This window comes from Furipterus horrens, unplaced genomic scaffold, assembly GCF_987537825.1.
Source record: "Furipterus horrens unplaced genomic scaffold, mFurHor1.1.pri manual_scaffold_6, whole genome shotgun sequence".
NCBI classification, from domain to species: domain Eukaryota; kingdom Metazoa; phylum Chordata; class Mammalia; order Chiroptera; family Furipteridae; genus Furipterus; species Furipterus horrens.
In genome coordinates this window covers 176,358,079-176,373,705 of record NW_028327176.1, presented here as the reverse complement: position 1 = coordinate 176,373,705, position 15,627 = coordinate 176,358,079, and the positions used below count along the sequence as shown (strand labels likewise).

The 15,627-nt window shown below is 41.3% G+C and overlaps 1 protein-coding gene across 2 annotated transcripts in view; it reads right to left on the bottom strand.

The window, feature by feature from the left end:
* Positions 1–426: 426 nt before the first annotated feature.
* Positions 427–15,627, bottom strand: part of AIG1 (androgen induced 1) — a 224,912-nt gene continuing 209,711 nt past the window's right edge. Inside the window, exons 5-6 of one of the 2 annotated variants that reach the window (XM_090279925.1) lie at positions 7,712–7,875; positions 427–1,103 (exon numbers count right to left, since the gene is read on the bottom strand). In XM_090279925.1, the coding sequence (XP_090136051.1) occupies positions 1,066–1,103; positions 7,712–7,875 (202 nt within the window). In that variant the 3' untranslated portion in view covers positions 427–1,065. Of the gene's footprint in view, positions 1,104–6,865; positions 7,162–7,711; positions 7,876–15,627 lie in introns of those variants that run through there. The other variant, XM_090279926.1, reaches the window with a different exon arrangement.

Here is a 15,627-nt window from a genome sequence, read left to right as displayed (position 1 = left end):
TTAAAAATTGCTTCACATCTGTGCTTATATTCGTCTTCTTCTTTCAGTTAACATATCAGTAATTTGCATGTTTTAATGCTATTTGTATAGATGGGATACTATAGTAATCAATTTATTTATCAATTCCACTGTATTTTTTTTGCTACCTTACAAAATTTCTGCTTTTATTTTTATTAGTTCCTTCATTATATTTCTCTAAGATTTGTTTTTATGTCTTTACTATATATTTTGCGTTAGTATTATTTAAAATTAATTATAATCAAATGCTTCATTAATTAGTTTTTTTAATGAGTCTTTTTTGATGTACGATCATCAAATTATAAGAACCATGTTCGATAAACCCATTTTCAACAGGTAATAGAAATACAGTCAGAAAGGACACACTGATGTTATTAGGGTTTGAGATGTATCATTCAGACATCAGACTAAGGGTTGGCTGGTCTTTATTAAGGTTAGAGTTTGCATTTAGGAAAAGTTTCACAAGGTTAAACCATTAGATCCAAAAACATTCAGGGATTTGACTAAATCGATGTACATTTTACTAACATTGCCTGTTCGAGGCAACAGTGACATTATTGCTATAGGGACCATCCATCACATTTCCTCCAGACGGACACTGTGGCCTAGGCTCATTATCCCAGCCCCCTGGGGACAAATACGCGAATGCCTTGCTCCCCATCTGCTCCTCTGATTTTCACAAATTCCTCAACAAGAAACACAATGGAATTTTATTCTTTATGGTATTACGTTGCACACATTAAAATCCACGGACCCATTTTAGTTTAAGAAACCAGAAGAGGGAAAAAAAAAAAAAAAGATGTTATCATCAGTCATGAATTTTGAAAGAGTCCTTCAACAAACAATGAGGGGTACTTATTTGGGAAACAACTGGGTTCTCTTCCCATAGAGCGTGTTTCTCTCTAAAAGGTGCCCTCCTTCTGGGGCCAGCAGGTGGAGGCTTATGCGGTCCAGCCCCTGGAGGCGTCCTCTCGGGGACTGCCAATGTCCAGGGTTAACGAGTCTCCAGTGGTGGCTCAATGCAGCTCTTTCAGGTAGACTTCGATCTCATTCCAGTTTAGGCTTCTCTTTCTCTTCTTCCATACCTGAAAAACAGGCAAAGCTCTTTTATCTGAGCGTCAGATTAAACTTGGAGCAGCTTCGCCAAGCTGATTAAGAAAAAAACCCTCTCTTCTCTTGACACTTCTCATCCACCTGCCCACACCCACCCCTTCTCTCCCACTAAGAAGGAATGTCCTTTACAGTTTTTTCCAGAAATTTCCTCAGTGACCTCTCTCCCCACCCTCTTCCACCAAATCAGGACAGAACACCTCTGGGACACACCCAGTTCTTATGGCTACTGGGAGTGAGGGACTCAAGTTAGTTCCTGAGTCACTGAGTTTGCAGAGAAACCGGACTGCTTTGTCACGGGCTTCTAGCGATAGGGGGTGTACGGCTGATAAGTTTCTAACTGACCTTATTTATTTGTTTTTTCAGTCCTGTCCTTTCCTAAGACAAGGACTCTGGATTTTCAAAAGTCAAGAAATATTTATATTTTAAAGGTCATTAGCCACAAGAGCTGTTTATGTTCAAACCCATTTGTGCTTAAACTTAAGTTCTCTCCCTGTTCAACCGAAGCCTGGCAGAACTATATTTTTCTTCCTGAGAATGAGAACTCATATGGATTGGAATGGTAAAACCCCTGTCTGTTGTCTGGAGCTAATAGTTCATGGTGTTTCGTTTTCCTGGGATGAAAAGGTTCAAGTCATTCTCATGAATTAAAGTGAAATCTGGCAAATGGCTCCTCGCTTCTCTTTTTCTAGCTAAAGATTTTTCTTCTCATACTAAATTCTTAAAGACTTTTTGTTGGAACAAAAGAACACCCAAATGTTGCTTAGAAGGTTTTGTTGGCATTCTCTTGTAAATTGCAAGCTCTCTGCTTTATTCTGGATTATATCCCTAGCACATGACACAGTGTCTGTCTCACAGTAGGAACTCAATTCATCTTTACTGAATCAATTAATAAACAGTAAACAAAGAGGAGGCCTCAGCAGGCTGGACTAGCGGGGAAAACAAAACAAAAGATGGAACTTCGCAATATAAAAAATAATGAAGCCTAACTGCAGGGGGTCACAATGATAGGGCTTATATTCGGAGAGGCTCTTCATATGTGTTTTGTGGGGCCAGGGTGGTGGCAGTGGACTGTGGATAACATGCTCCGAACAGGTGTCCTTAGACATTCTTTTAAGTTTGGTTTTCATGACTAAGGAACTGGCAGAGATCTGCAACCCTGTTTCCAAAGTAATTCTCAGAATCATATTAAGGAAAACTTCAAGTCAGGAGTCAGGACATCTAAAGGGAGGAGGCATAGGGCAGAGGGGGAAAGGCAGGCACTGCCTTAGTTGTTGGGTAACCAAGGCAAAGGCAGAAAAACACAACACAGATTTCGTTCAGACAACCCACGTGACCTGAGTCCCCACTTCAGCCCATGTTCATCCTTGTGGAGAAGCTGTTGGGAGCTAACTGCTCGCTTTTCTTTTTCAAGTCTGTTTCCTCCTAAGTGTCTTCCTGCATATGGGTTGACTTGGCAGCAAGAGTGGAATCTTCAAAAGCAGGGTGGAGAACAGGGGGTGTTCACTGACCCAGACAGAGAAAATGGCTCCCCGCCTACTTTCGTTTGGCAACTTGGAGGTAGAGGGAAAAAATTAGACAGCTGTAAATAATATTTGGAAGAACCAGAGGTATAATTTCCACACAAACAGCTGAAAGAAACCTGTCCCAAAGCTGAGGCAGGAACATAAGAGGAACAGCCGATGGATCCCGAGAGACTCAGTCACCTGTGAGAGTCCCCTAGGCTGGCGGAGGGGTGCAACCTGAGGGTAGGGCTGGGACATCACTGCTGGGTGGGTCTGTGAGGGGCCTGACAGGATGGGCAGCTGGCAGAGAAGAAAGGTGCAAGTTTGTGTGACAAAGACCTGGCACCGACCTCCTTCATCCTGCTGTCTGCTTTCTCTACCCTCACCCCAACCTTTCACCTTTGGACACTTTCATTTCTTGTTGTAGGAGGTTTGACTTTAATAAGACGACACGTTGGATTTGGAATAATTCTTAGCTAAAGTATAGAAATATTTCAGCTATTGTAGGTTGAATTGTGATGTGCTGCCACCAGATTCATCTGCTGAAATCCTAATCCCCAGGACCTTAGAATGTGAGAGAAGGCCAAGGATGTGGCCAGACAACTGTTTGCTAAAGAGATTAGGGATGTGGCCTGTGAATCCAATTAATCATCTCAGCAGAAGTCAGGGAAGACCTGGGTGGGTCCCTCTGTCTGAAGATTTGGACCCCCATGAATGACATGGGAAGCCACAAGGGTTTTTTAGAACTTTGTACCAGCAGAAACCCTGAAAGAGATGGGATGAAACGAAGGAGGAATGACTCCAAAGGCATGTTAAGAGACTGGATCCTTCTTGGTTCCAGAGGTAGGGCCGCTGCCCAGGGCCACAGCTTCCCTCCTGGTGAGTCCTGAGGACAGAATAGTCAGCCAAAGAGGATTATTCTCAAGCCTTGAAATCGAACAGAATTTGTCCTGCTAGCTTTTAGATTTGGTTGGGAACCATGACCTTTTTTTACCCTGTGATTTCTTTCATTTGGAAAGGGGATATATGTTCTATGCCTGCCCAACCATTGTATTTTGGAAGCAGATAACTTTCTGTCTGGGTTCACAGGTTCACAACTGGAGACCAATGTTGCTTCAGGATGAATCATATCCCCAATTTTACCGATATGTGATTTAGATAATATTTAAGGTGACATTTTGAACATAAGAGGCTGGAATGACTTTGAGGGCTACTAGGAATGTTATTTTGCATGGATGAAGGGCATAAAACTTGGGGGCATAAGGCAAAGTGTTATGAGTTAAATGATGTCTCCCCAAACCTAACTCCCAGTACTTTAAGAATGTGACTATATTTGGAGATTGGGTCTTTACCAAGTTAAAATGAAGTCATCAGGGTGAGGCCTAATCAGATTTGACTGATGTCTTTATGAAAAAAAGAAATTTAGCCCTGGCTGGTGTGGCTCAGTTGGTTGTAGCATTCTCCCATAGACTGACAGGGTGTGGGTTTGATTCCTAGTCAGTACACATACCCTGGCTGCGGGTTTGATCCCCTGTTGGGGCACATATGAGAAGGCAACCATTCAATGTTTCTTTCTTACATCGATGCGTCTCTCTCTCTCTCCCCCTTCCTTTCTATCTAAAAGTAATAAAAAAGTCCTCAGGTGAGAATTAAAAGAATTAAAAAAAAAAAAAAAAGAAATCTGGAGACAGCCTCACATATAAGAGAATGCCATGTGAACATGAAGGTGGCCATCTACAGGCCAAGGAGAGAGGCCTGGAATAGATGCCCCTTCACGGTCCTCAGAAGGAACCAACCTTGCTCATATCTTGATTTTGGATTTTTGGCATCCGTAACTGTGAGACATGACATTGTTAAAGTCACCCAGTTTGTGGTACTTAATTGTAGCAGCCCTAACGAACTAATACAATATCTACAAAGTCACATGAAATTACTTTATTTTATAAAGGGCAAACGATCCCTGGCTGGTGTGACTCAGTGGATTGAATGCCAGCCTGCAAACCAAAGGGTTGCTGGTTCGATTCCCAGCCAGGGCGCATGCCAGGGTTGTGGGTTAGGTCCCAAGTTGAGGGCATGGGAAAAGCAACCGATGGATGTTTCTCTCACTAATTGATGTTTCTCTCCCTCTTTCTTGCTCCCTTCCCCTCTCTCCAAAAATAAATAAATAAAATGTTTACAAAAAAGAATAAATGATCACCTGTTAGTTTAGCCTATATTAAAGGCCCTTTTTCATAGTTCATATCAGGTTGGTCTATTTTGTTATTTTATAAGCTAGGCTCATGGTTCTGAGAGAACTTTCTGAACTCTCACGTGTCTGGTTTTCCAATGGAGACATTCTGATGGTTCACTAGAAATAACACTGGATTGAACATCCATCAGGCATTGGCTCTGCTACCACTTTTTTGGTGCGTTACTTAAGATTTCTGGGCCTCAGTTGTTTCTTAATAAAAGGAAAGGGTTGGCTTAGGTGATTTCTAATCTCCTTTTCAGTTTTAAGATTCTGTAATAATGTGATTTCACCTTATAGTTGAGGCCAACATAACATACCAAGTAGGGGATATTGAGCCATTAAAAATCATTATGGGTAAAAGGAAGGGAGGGGTCAAATGTGATATTCCTGCTTCTTGGAGGAATTTTTTGGGTATAGTAATTGTACTCAGGATTGTAATACTGTGCTTGATGGTGTTCAATTCATTCTCACAACACACAAACACAACACACACTGCTTTTATTTATGTTTTGATCTTTAAATACCTTTTTATTGTATTTTTCCATTGCCATTTAGACCCCTTATACCTTCTTTCACCTCTGCCCATCCTCCGCTTCCCCCAGTCGCCACACTGCTGTCCACGTCCATGAGTTCTTTATCTGTTTTGTTCAATTTCTCCGCTGCTTTTAATTGGCAGTTTCAAGTCAAATACCCACAGAACCAGACAACTAATGTGACTGAGAAAAGTGGTCAGGTAAGGACTAAGGAAAATTAGAGCGCCATCTCAAGGGGACAACTGACACTCAATTCCAAACTGTTGTTGCCAGAACAGAACGGTGGGCTCAGTATTGGCAGATCTTAAAATATTTGGGAAGATAAAAAATCTGGCTTTCATGTGAAATCTCCCAATTTTGAAATGTTGGTTCCAAACAAAAGTCCCACAATGTAGGCCTAACAAAACCTTTTGCAGGTAAGATTTGGAGGAGGCCATCATCAGTTTATGATGGCTCTCCGATATGAAAAAGGTGTCCACTTGGCACAAAACATTTGTCTCCATGGAATTAACTAGACGGTCCCAAGCAGATAAAATTGATCTCTAAACCCGACACGAGTTACAAAATATTAGTCAACTCTAACTCACGTTGCTTCAAAGAACGGTACAAATTAAATTGAACAGATGACTAAAAAAAAACAACCAAACAAAAAAAAAAACAAACAAACAAACAAAAAAAAACCCTTAGTTTCACTACTATTCATTTTTAACTTCTTACTCAAAGCTGCTAAAATGTAGCAGTCTATTAATGTAGATTGGACTCTTTTCTTTCCTGGTTTTCAGGCCATCTCCTCTTGGAAGTAATAGAACAATGGCCAAATGACTGTTGGAATCAAGCCAATTGAGGGGAACCAGGCAGTCATAAATACTTCCTGAATAACATGTATTGGACATACCAGCTTAAGTTGAAATATGGCCTTTCTCCAAAAATCTGAGAAAGTTTACATTAAATTTTTTATTTAAAAAAATTTTTTTTATCCTCACCTGAGGATATGTTTATTGATTTTTAGAGAAAGAGGAAGAGAGAGAGACAGATAGACAGACATTGAGGTGAGAGAGAAACACTAACCTCCCATACACATCCACTCCCTGACCAGGGCTTGAACCCATAACCTAGATATGCGCCTGACTGCGGATTGAATCTGCAACACTCTAAGCAACTGAGCTATCCCGCCAGGGCACATTTTATTTTTAATACATTTTGAAAGTTATCTAAATACTTCTATAAGTTAATTAATAGAAAAAGATTACTATTCCCTTTGAACAGAAAGGAAAATTATTAAAATATAATTTCTGGTCCTTCAAGTTATGGACTGAACTAACGTAAAAATTTTGACACTTTTTCAAATAGACCACTTATTAAAATCAAGCCAGATGCTGAGAAAAGATACTCTCAACTATTTCTGGGCCATTTAACATTGGCTAGTACTTAGATACATACCATCTTAGAAGATCCACGCACAAAAGAAGTTCAATTCAATGACTATTTTATTTGTCTAATTATACCATGTTCCTGGCATAATGTCTGGCACAAAGTAGGATACTTGATGTTTGTGGAACATAGATCCTTTTCTGGTGATGTCTACAGAGCTCTCTAAAAATCCCCAAATCATCTCGCCTTTGGATGTATTTTCATGCAGGACTCAAACACTACATATCTGTGCTGTTGCTTTTGCCAGCTTCCCAAGTTTATGTTATCTTACATACACTTTGGGCAGATTTTGCACAGCTTGGGTAAGATTATGTGCCTTGCCAAGATGGAGGCTCTGCCATAAATAGAAACAAAAGAGAAATCAAATTGTAAGTTAAGAGAGCTTAGGCATCAGTGAAACATCACCCTTTCCTATCTGGACTTCTTTGCCACCTTCAACCCTTGAACATGACAGTCACTGGTGAATCACAGTGGCCTAGGAGACTGATGGTGAGATGCCTCTCAGGCTACTGCACCCATTGAAAGGAAGATATAAACAGTGGAGATCTGGGTGACTGCTCTTAAGACTGGTTACATTGAATCATTTATCTATTTAACTGAAGGTTCTTTAGCTAAGGCAGTCTTTTACTAATCAGAGTGAACTCCCTATAAAATTTTATAGACATGCTTATTTTCTCTTGGATTTGGATATTTTACTAGCTAATACGACAAGGTGAGTAATAAACCTTTGGGGTAACTGCCAGGAGTTCTTTAATTAACACTGTCATTACAAAAGGTAAGTCTTTCTAAGTGATCCTGTGCTACAGAGGAATTTTCCTTTGGTTTCTGCACACACTTTTTATGACAGGAATTCTGTTGTTTTGTGCTCCCTAAACAATACTTACTTTTCTGTGTATCCCAGATATAGCTGTTCAGAACTTCTCCCAGCAGGTACAAAAAGTTCATTAAGATGGTTGTAGACCCGAAGAAGATGATTCTGGCTCCTGGGCCAATGTGTTCCAGGAAAGGGTACACCCACATCCCGGTTACATGATGTATCCAACACACCCTACAATGTAATTGCAACAGAGACAAAGACAGGGGTTACTCTCATGTCAGGTTTTAAAGCTGCTGATATTACAAATATGGACCCTCCCCATTCCAACTATTCTTCATCAATGCCAGTCACATTTTGCTTCTGACACTAGAGGCTACCAGTGCATTGTTTTCCAATAAAACTTTACTTGTGGACCCTGAAGCCTGAGTTTAATATAATGTTCACATGTGATAAAATATGCATCTCATTTTGATTTTTCTTTAGTCATTTAAAAATCTAACAAAACCATCCTTAGTTTGTAGGCCATAAAAGAGACAAAAATAAAACAGGTGGTGGGCTGGATGTGGCCCATGGGCTGCAGTTTGCTGATCCTTAGTTTGAGTAGTTCTTTGTCTTTCACAAAATGCCACCCGCAATCATGTCATGTACTCATCTCAGCAATGCTACATACAGCATATCATATCATTTTACTGAGGTAACAATCAGAGTTTATAGGTTATGTCAGAACAGACAACGGAAATGAAAAAAGGCTCAGGTCGGGGAAGTGGAGAGCTTCTGAACATGATGCTTTAATATGATGTATCATCCCTTTACCTTATTCAACTGTCTTACGAAGTACGATTACCCCCATTTCACAGATAAAGAACGTGAAAGTGGACGAAAGACCTTGTCTAGTAACATGGGAAGGGAATGCACATCTGATTTCTTTTCTGCTGCACAAACTTATTTCCCTAAATGAGGCATTTTCATTGCCGCCAAAAATGAAGTGAAGGCTTTCTCTTTAAAAAGTCTTCTTGACTTGGTAGGCCGCCTCACCGTCTCAGACTCAGAAGTGCTGTTATGTGGGGTTTCACCGGGTTTGGTGTGAGTGATGTATCTGGTTGCTCCAACAGGTTCTTCTTTCACCACTCGTTTCCTTGATATGATCAAGGCTCAATTTTCTGCACAAAAATGACTCATGGACTTACTCAACTGTTTGTGGAGAGTTCTTGGCTTTTGGTTGATTTTCAATTTCTATCTCAATCTATGGCTCTCTTGTCTTAATGCCCGAATAGCTTCTGCTTCATGAAACAATACCAATTTTAATTTTAGCCTAAAAAATTGATAACCATGGTGTGTTTGTGTGTGTGAGTGCACATGTGTGCATATATATATATATGTATATACACACATATCCCTGGCTGGTTTGGCTCAGTGGATTGAGCGTCGGCCTGCGAGCTAAGTGTCACTGGTTCGATCTTCCAGTCAGGGCACATCAGAGAAGGAAAACTCTGATTCCAAAAAACCTCCGCTGCCTTGCGGCATACCTCTTCAGGGGAAAGGCTAAGGGAGTAAACCCCGACAGAAAATCCGGAGCCGGAGTCCCTAAGGCGGTTTGGCGTTGTAGTCAACACCGGCAACTCCTGCGGCGCACCTGAAGCCAAGCTGTATTGACTCCGTCTTTCCCTTGGACCCTTCAGCTGCGAAGAGAGGGGGGGTCTGCTGCATGGGCAACAGCAGACCCTCCATATCACCCTTCCCAGGCTCTGTAGCTTCATCGCAAGATGTCGATTCAACACGGGAGGAGACAGATACCGTGTCACTCCCGAGTCGGACTGCACAGCCATTCTCGGCGGTGCAGATAGACTCTTAAGAAGCTACACCATCGTCTCTCGAGACGGACGGCTGCCGATGACGATATACACACACACACAAAGTCTGTCCGGAAAAAGTCTGGCCATTGTTAATATAATGAAAACAGTTTGCAGGACATTAATGCAACCTGGCGGCCAAGGAGAGTGGCCTGGGATGCACATGTGTGAACCATGATGACTTCACTGAACTAGTCAGGGGGGGTGGTGGATGCCGCTGGGTGAGCACCTGTACTGTGTGGACGTTACATGCAAAATGACTGAGCGAGTAGAGCAACAATCTGCATCAGATTTTGTGTTAAGCTTGAACATTGCTGCCTTCTCTTTCAAAGGTGATTTTAGTTTTGGGAAAAGCCAGAAGTTGCAGGGTGCGAAATGTGGGCTATAGGGGGGGCTGCATCACCTGGGTGATTTGATGTTTCACAAAAAAACCGTGCACGAGATGTGATGCATGAGTGGGCGCGTTGTTGGGATGAAGCTGCCAATCACCAGCTGCCCGTGGCCGCAGCCTTCAGAATCATCCAAATAGTTTCCACGGAGGAATGTGCTACCTATACATAGATCTCACAAATTTATGTCCTGTGAACAGTCTATCAAACAGTCCTCATCTCATTTCATCTCGCACATCATAAAGATACTTCCATCTTGATATATCTGCTGCCAACAATATGCTCATTTCCCTTACACACCTGGTCCTCCACTGGTCTTCCTTACGTCTGCGAATGCTACTACTTCCATTCAGTTTTGCAACTCAAGCCTGGGAGTTGCCTTTGTTACTTCCCTCTCTTTCATCACACATTTTCCACCCATGACTTTGTCCTGTCCAGGTTATCTCACATGTTTCTCCAGTATGTTTTTGTTTCCATCTCCATCATCAGAATCTTAATTTGTACTTCAATAATCTCTCTCTGTTCAGAGTATTGTCATAGTTTCTGATTTCTCTCCGTATCTACTTTTGTCTGCTTCCAATTCATCCTCCTAATTTCCAGAGGGATCCTTTCAAACCAGAAATCTGAACACATTACATCCTTGCCTCAGACATATCAATGGCTTCCTATTGTATTTTGTTAAAAACCTACATTTTTAACAAAGTCAAGAGTGCCCTTCACAGAGTGGCTTCTACCTGTTTCATCCCTCCATATCATACCTTGCTTTTGTTACTCTGGCTTTCATTGGGCTCCTTGATTTTGCCATGTTCCTTCCTCCCATGCGGATTTTCACATGCTCCCTTTTTTCTGGCTGTCAATGCTGTTACCTACCCCCTAGACTCATTAAATTATATTTTGCTTTTATATTTAGCTCAATTATGATAACTAACCAATCATCACTTAAGAAAGCTTTCGCTGGCCTATTAGATTAGGTCAGATTTTATAAACTCTTTCAGAACTGTGAATCTCTTTTATTTTTAAAACTTTATTTTTATTAGTACTTAAATTTGAATGACATATTTATTTGAATAATGTTTCTCCCTCTTTAGAGTATCTAAATTTTGTGAGGTGAGGGACTGTGTTTATTTTTATTTCTCATTGTAGCCTCAGCACTTACCATGAGGCCTGTCACACAGCAGAAGAAAGAATAAACGAACAGAGTGTCACTTAGGTTGTAATAGGAGGGGTGAGAGTTAACTGAAGAAAGATGGGAGGCAAGCGCTTTCTAGCCAAATGAAATCACATGTCCAAAAGACCTGGAAACAAGGGAGAGCTTCCAAATATTCAAGAAGAAAACATTTTGTTGAGATCAAGAGAGAGAGAGGGCCTGAGGGGCAGGCAGGTGCCACACTATGGGTGGCTTTTTAAGCCATGGTAAGAAATGTAGACTCTCTCCTGGTGGGGACATCAGGAAGTCTTTGAGGGGTATTAAATAAATGTGAAACAGATCAGGTGGTCAGGAGAGCGAGCCATTGGATCTTCAGAATGTTTGCAAGCTGGTCGGTTGGTAGCTTAAATTCAACCAAGGACTGTTAAATGCTGTGCATCAGGCATCTCCCCCACCTCAACTCCTGAAGAGCTGGTTGTTAAATATTGGGTTGACCAAAAAGTCTGTGCATTTTTTTCTGTAAAATAAAAGACACATTTTTTATTTTCACCAATAACTTTGTTGATCTGGGTATTTTGAATATGTTGGCTATCTTCTGAGTGGTAGAAACTTGATTGTTCTCAATTAATGTCTTGATTTGATAGCTATCAATTTCAACTCATCTACCCAATCATGGAGCATTGTTCAATGAGAAATCTCCAGAACATAATTTTACAAACCACCTTTGACACGTTTGATTAGTCACAGCACCTTCTCCATACACTGCACAAATCTTTTTCTTTTCTTTTTTTTTTTGCATTTCAGTTGCCTTTTTACCTTCCTTGACAAAATAAAGCATAATATGCTGAAAATGTTGCATATTTTCTTCCATCTTCAAAGTTAAAATGGCTACACAAAAGTTTACCAATTTTGATAATTTAAAAAAAATGCATGCTGATATGACAACTGTCACCATATAATCTAACATCATTGTTTTGGATGAAGTGAAAGACAACTAAGTGCTACTAGAGTCATCTTATGGGAAAAAACCAAACAAACTTTTGGTCAACCCAATATTTGCCAGTAACTCACTGGTTACTATCACTTAAAAAGTAAAATAGGAGAAAACATAATAGAAAATATCAGAAGACCTTGCTAATGGTGATGACAAAAATAAGTTTGTGAAACTTCTGTTTCACTTGTATGTGTATATGTAGGTATGTACACACATGTGCATGCATGTTGGGGCCATGATGCAAAAGTCATTTTTTTAATACTTTTTATTCATAGTAACATAAATCTGAAAGGCACTGATTTGGGAACGAGAATTCAGAGAGCTTGGTGATTATGCTTGGACTTAGGCAGTTAGGGAACTGAGATGTGCTGAGGATTAATCATAGATTCCTGGCCTGACTAAGTGGGTGGAGGAGGCTCCATTTCCTGAGATGGGGAACGCTGACAGGGAGCTGGTTGCAGGCGATGAGGAGTCCAGTTTGGACACGTCGAGTCTGATGTGCCTGGAAGATACCCAAGGGGAGATATCCTGAAGGCAGTTACACGGGGCTGAACTGTAGAGAAAGGGCTGATGTGGCAATACAGATATCGGGTGCACTGGCAAAGAGATGGTGCTTGACGCCCCCCAGAACAGATTGAGATCATCCAGGTACAGGATAAGGTATGACTAAAGTGAGTCCATGAGGGGTCCCCAAAAAGATCTAGATTTGAGAAAGATGAAGCAAAAATGGAAAGCAAAAAATGTGCGCTAGTGATATGGGAGGAAGACAGAAAAGTGTAGCATCCTGAAGCTGAAAAACAAGTGGTCCAAGGGTAGAGGAGACCACTTTTTACTAGTACAGTAACTTTGAGAAGAACTAAGAATAATTAGAAAACAGATTTCCCACCTACAAAAGAGAAGCAAGGTATTTTTCTGATTTCGAGTGGTAAATCTATCATTCAAACCTCTTTGGATGCTAAATGGGTATAAATAGTAAATAATAAGTAAAGAAAAATGGACGTTGTCAAACTGAGTACCTATTTAGGCCACATGGCCACGTTTCATCCTGTCACATAACCTATGAGCGGCGGAGGTCACTGGAGCCCTTGAGGAGCTGTAGTGAAGAGGACGCAATGTCCCTTCCGTTTCTGGCTCTGTGACCCTTCTTTACCCTGAATAAACACATGTACCTATCCTACTACTGATGACCTTTCCGTTCTTATGATTAGTTTCTTTTAAAGGGGATTTAAAAATTGTTTTATTATTCACATTTTGGTAAGGAGCTAGGCTATTTGGTAGCCAGGTTCTTAGGCTGGAAGACAAAAACAGAACACATTCAGTGCAGTAACAGCTAATAGCTATAGCTAATGATATTGAATTCTTCATCACAAGCACTGTGAAACTCTTTGGGGAAGGTATTACAGTAGCACCATTTTATAGACGAGAACACAGGCCCAAGGAGGTTCAATCCACGGAGAAGCAGGATAGAGACCTCAGCAGCATGCTCGTGCTCTGAAGACTAAAATGCGATGGATGGGAACAGGGCTCTGCATGGCTTTTCATATGCTCATAACCAAAAACAATCCAAGTATAAAACCTCTGTGTAAACCACTCCCCCACTAATTCTAAAAGTAAATCATGCTCTTTATGGAAAATGTATGAAGGATAGAAATGTTGCAAGATGCAAGATAAGTCAGTCTTAGTGAAGTTTTAATACAAGACTTAAGTCCCTTATAAAACTCAAGATCAGACTTTAAAACTTCCCCAGAGGAGGAGAAAACCACTGCAGGGATAGTCATAAACACTTCCTTCAGAGAAGACACTGATTACCTCTTAAGAAACTGTCATATCATGTATGCACTTAGCCTACTGGAATTCACTGCACTGCTTGGCAGGCTATGAGCAGGTACCTCAGGGTGGAGGAAGAGGAGGGATATGCCTCAACTTCTCACCCCGTGGGCCTCTGTGTGTCTCCCACGGTACCTCCAACCCAAAGCTTCTGAAGGATGTTTCAAGGGCACGTTAGACTTTTGGCTCAAATGCTAACTGTAGACCTGGCCCTCTGTTTAGATCCATTCGTCTCATTTTAGGCCCCTTGGACCATCTCCCGAGTATTGACTGTGTGAAGCCTGGTTCCTATTACATTTTTGAAAACCTAGAATTCTACTGGAGTTTTCTGGAATTCGTGTACTCATTCACCTATTCAGCAAACGTTTCTGGAGCCCCCATTTTGTGCCAGGTGGGGCACGCAACAGTGAGGATGCAAAGGTATGTGTTCCTCGAGGAGATGACAGTGCAGAGGGGCTGCCAAGGTTCCCACTGAAAAGACTGTAGGTCCCATGGAATACGTATGACAAAGGACATCTGCCTAGGGATAGAAACATGGCTCTGGAGACAGTGCCCAAAAAGTTCTCCCTGGTGATATGTGTGATAGTGCTAGAGAATTAAGGCATCAATGCACATGCAAATACCCTCCAAATGAAGGGGTCCCATCTGAGTCAGTACGGAAGTACCTTCTAACTCAATTACAGAGATACTGTTAGAAGTTACAGACAGAACTAAGTGATCCGTCACTTACTGTGGGGTTCATGGCGTGTTCTTCAAGGCCATCTTTTAAGGCATAATCATAGCTTAAGATTGATCCAAGTCTTTCCGATGTTCTTTTTGTAGCTAGCCTGAGATGAATCTATGCGTCAGACGGCCTTATGGTTGTGCCTCCCAGACAGTCACCTGTGCTCAGAAGGGCCCCGCACTTGGTTCAATGCTCTGCTGCCACTGTCTTGAAATTCTTGATCACTTTTGTACCAGGGGCTCCACATTTTTATTTTGTACGGACCCCACAAATCACATAGTCAGTCCTGTCTATGTAGCTGTGTCACCTATACTTTGGATCAACTTCCAGCTCATTCACATAGTAGTAGGTCACTTGGGATATCATTTAACTTCCTGAGCCTCAGTTCCTTCTTTGGTAAAGGGGTATAAACTACCTACCTTAGAGGTGTATTCATGAAATAATGTAAAATTCTAAGCACTGTCCACTTAGGTTAGGTAAAAAACAAAACATCTTTCTATTGCTGCTCCTTATGCAGAAATATACAATATTTTTCTGTACTTCTCACACACAAAGATGTTTTCAAGGTTACAAGTCTCTCCACCCATCCCTGGGGGAAGAGGCAAATTGTGCGTGCCTCCCAGATTGAATTCCTGTAGTGAGGTAATGAGGGAATGAATGTGTTTTCCTCCTGATTCTTGATCATAAATATCAGAGTAATTTATCCACACAGGCAGGCCAATCATCTGCTGCAGAATATTTTCCCCCAACACATGTCCTGGCACATGTCTAAACCGGTCTCAAATGATTTACCTCCTTTGAGCCACACTTTCTACAGCCTACCTGTCCTATGGTGATGTTTCCCTGGAGAGGCTTCAATTTGAATTGCCCTTAATAAAATTCATACCAGTTTTGCTTAACTTGAATCATTTGGACCTTCTCAAAGCATACAGGTGCCAAACATCAAGTTGACACATTGACCATGGTAGGGAACATGTGTTCTTCCTGGAGGGAAGTGGGGAGCATAGTCAGTGAGGGAGTCACGGCCCAAACAGTCATCAGGGCTGGCTTTG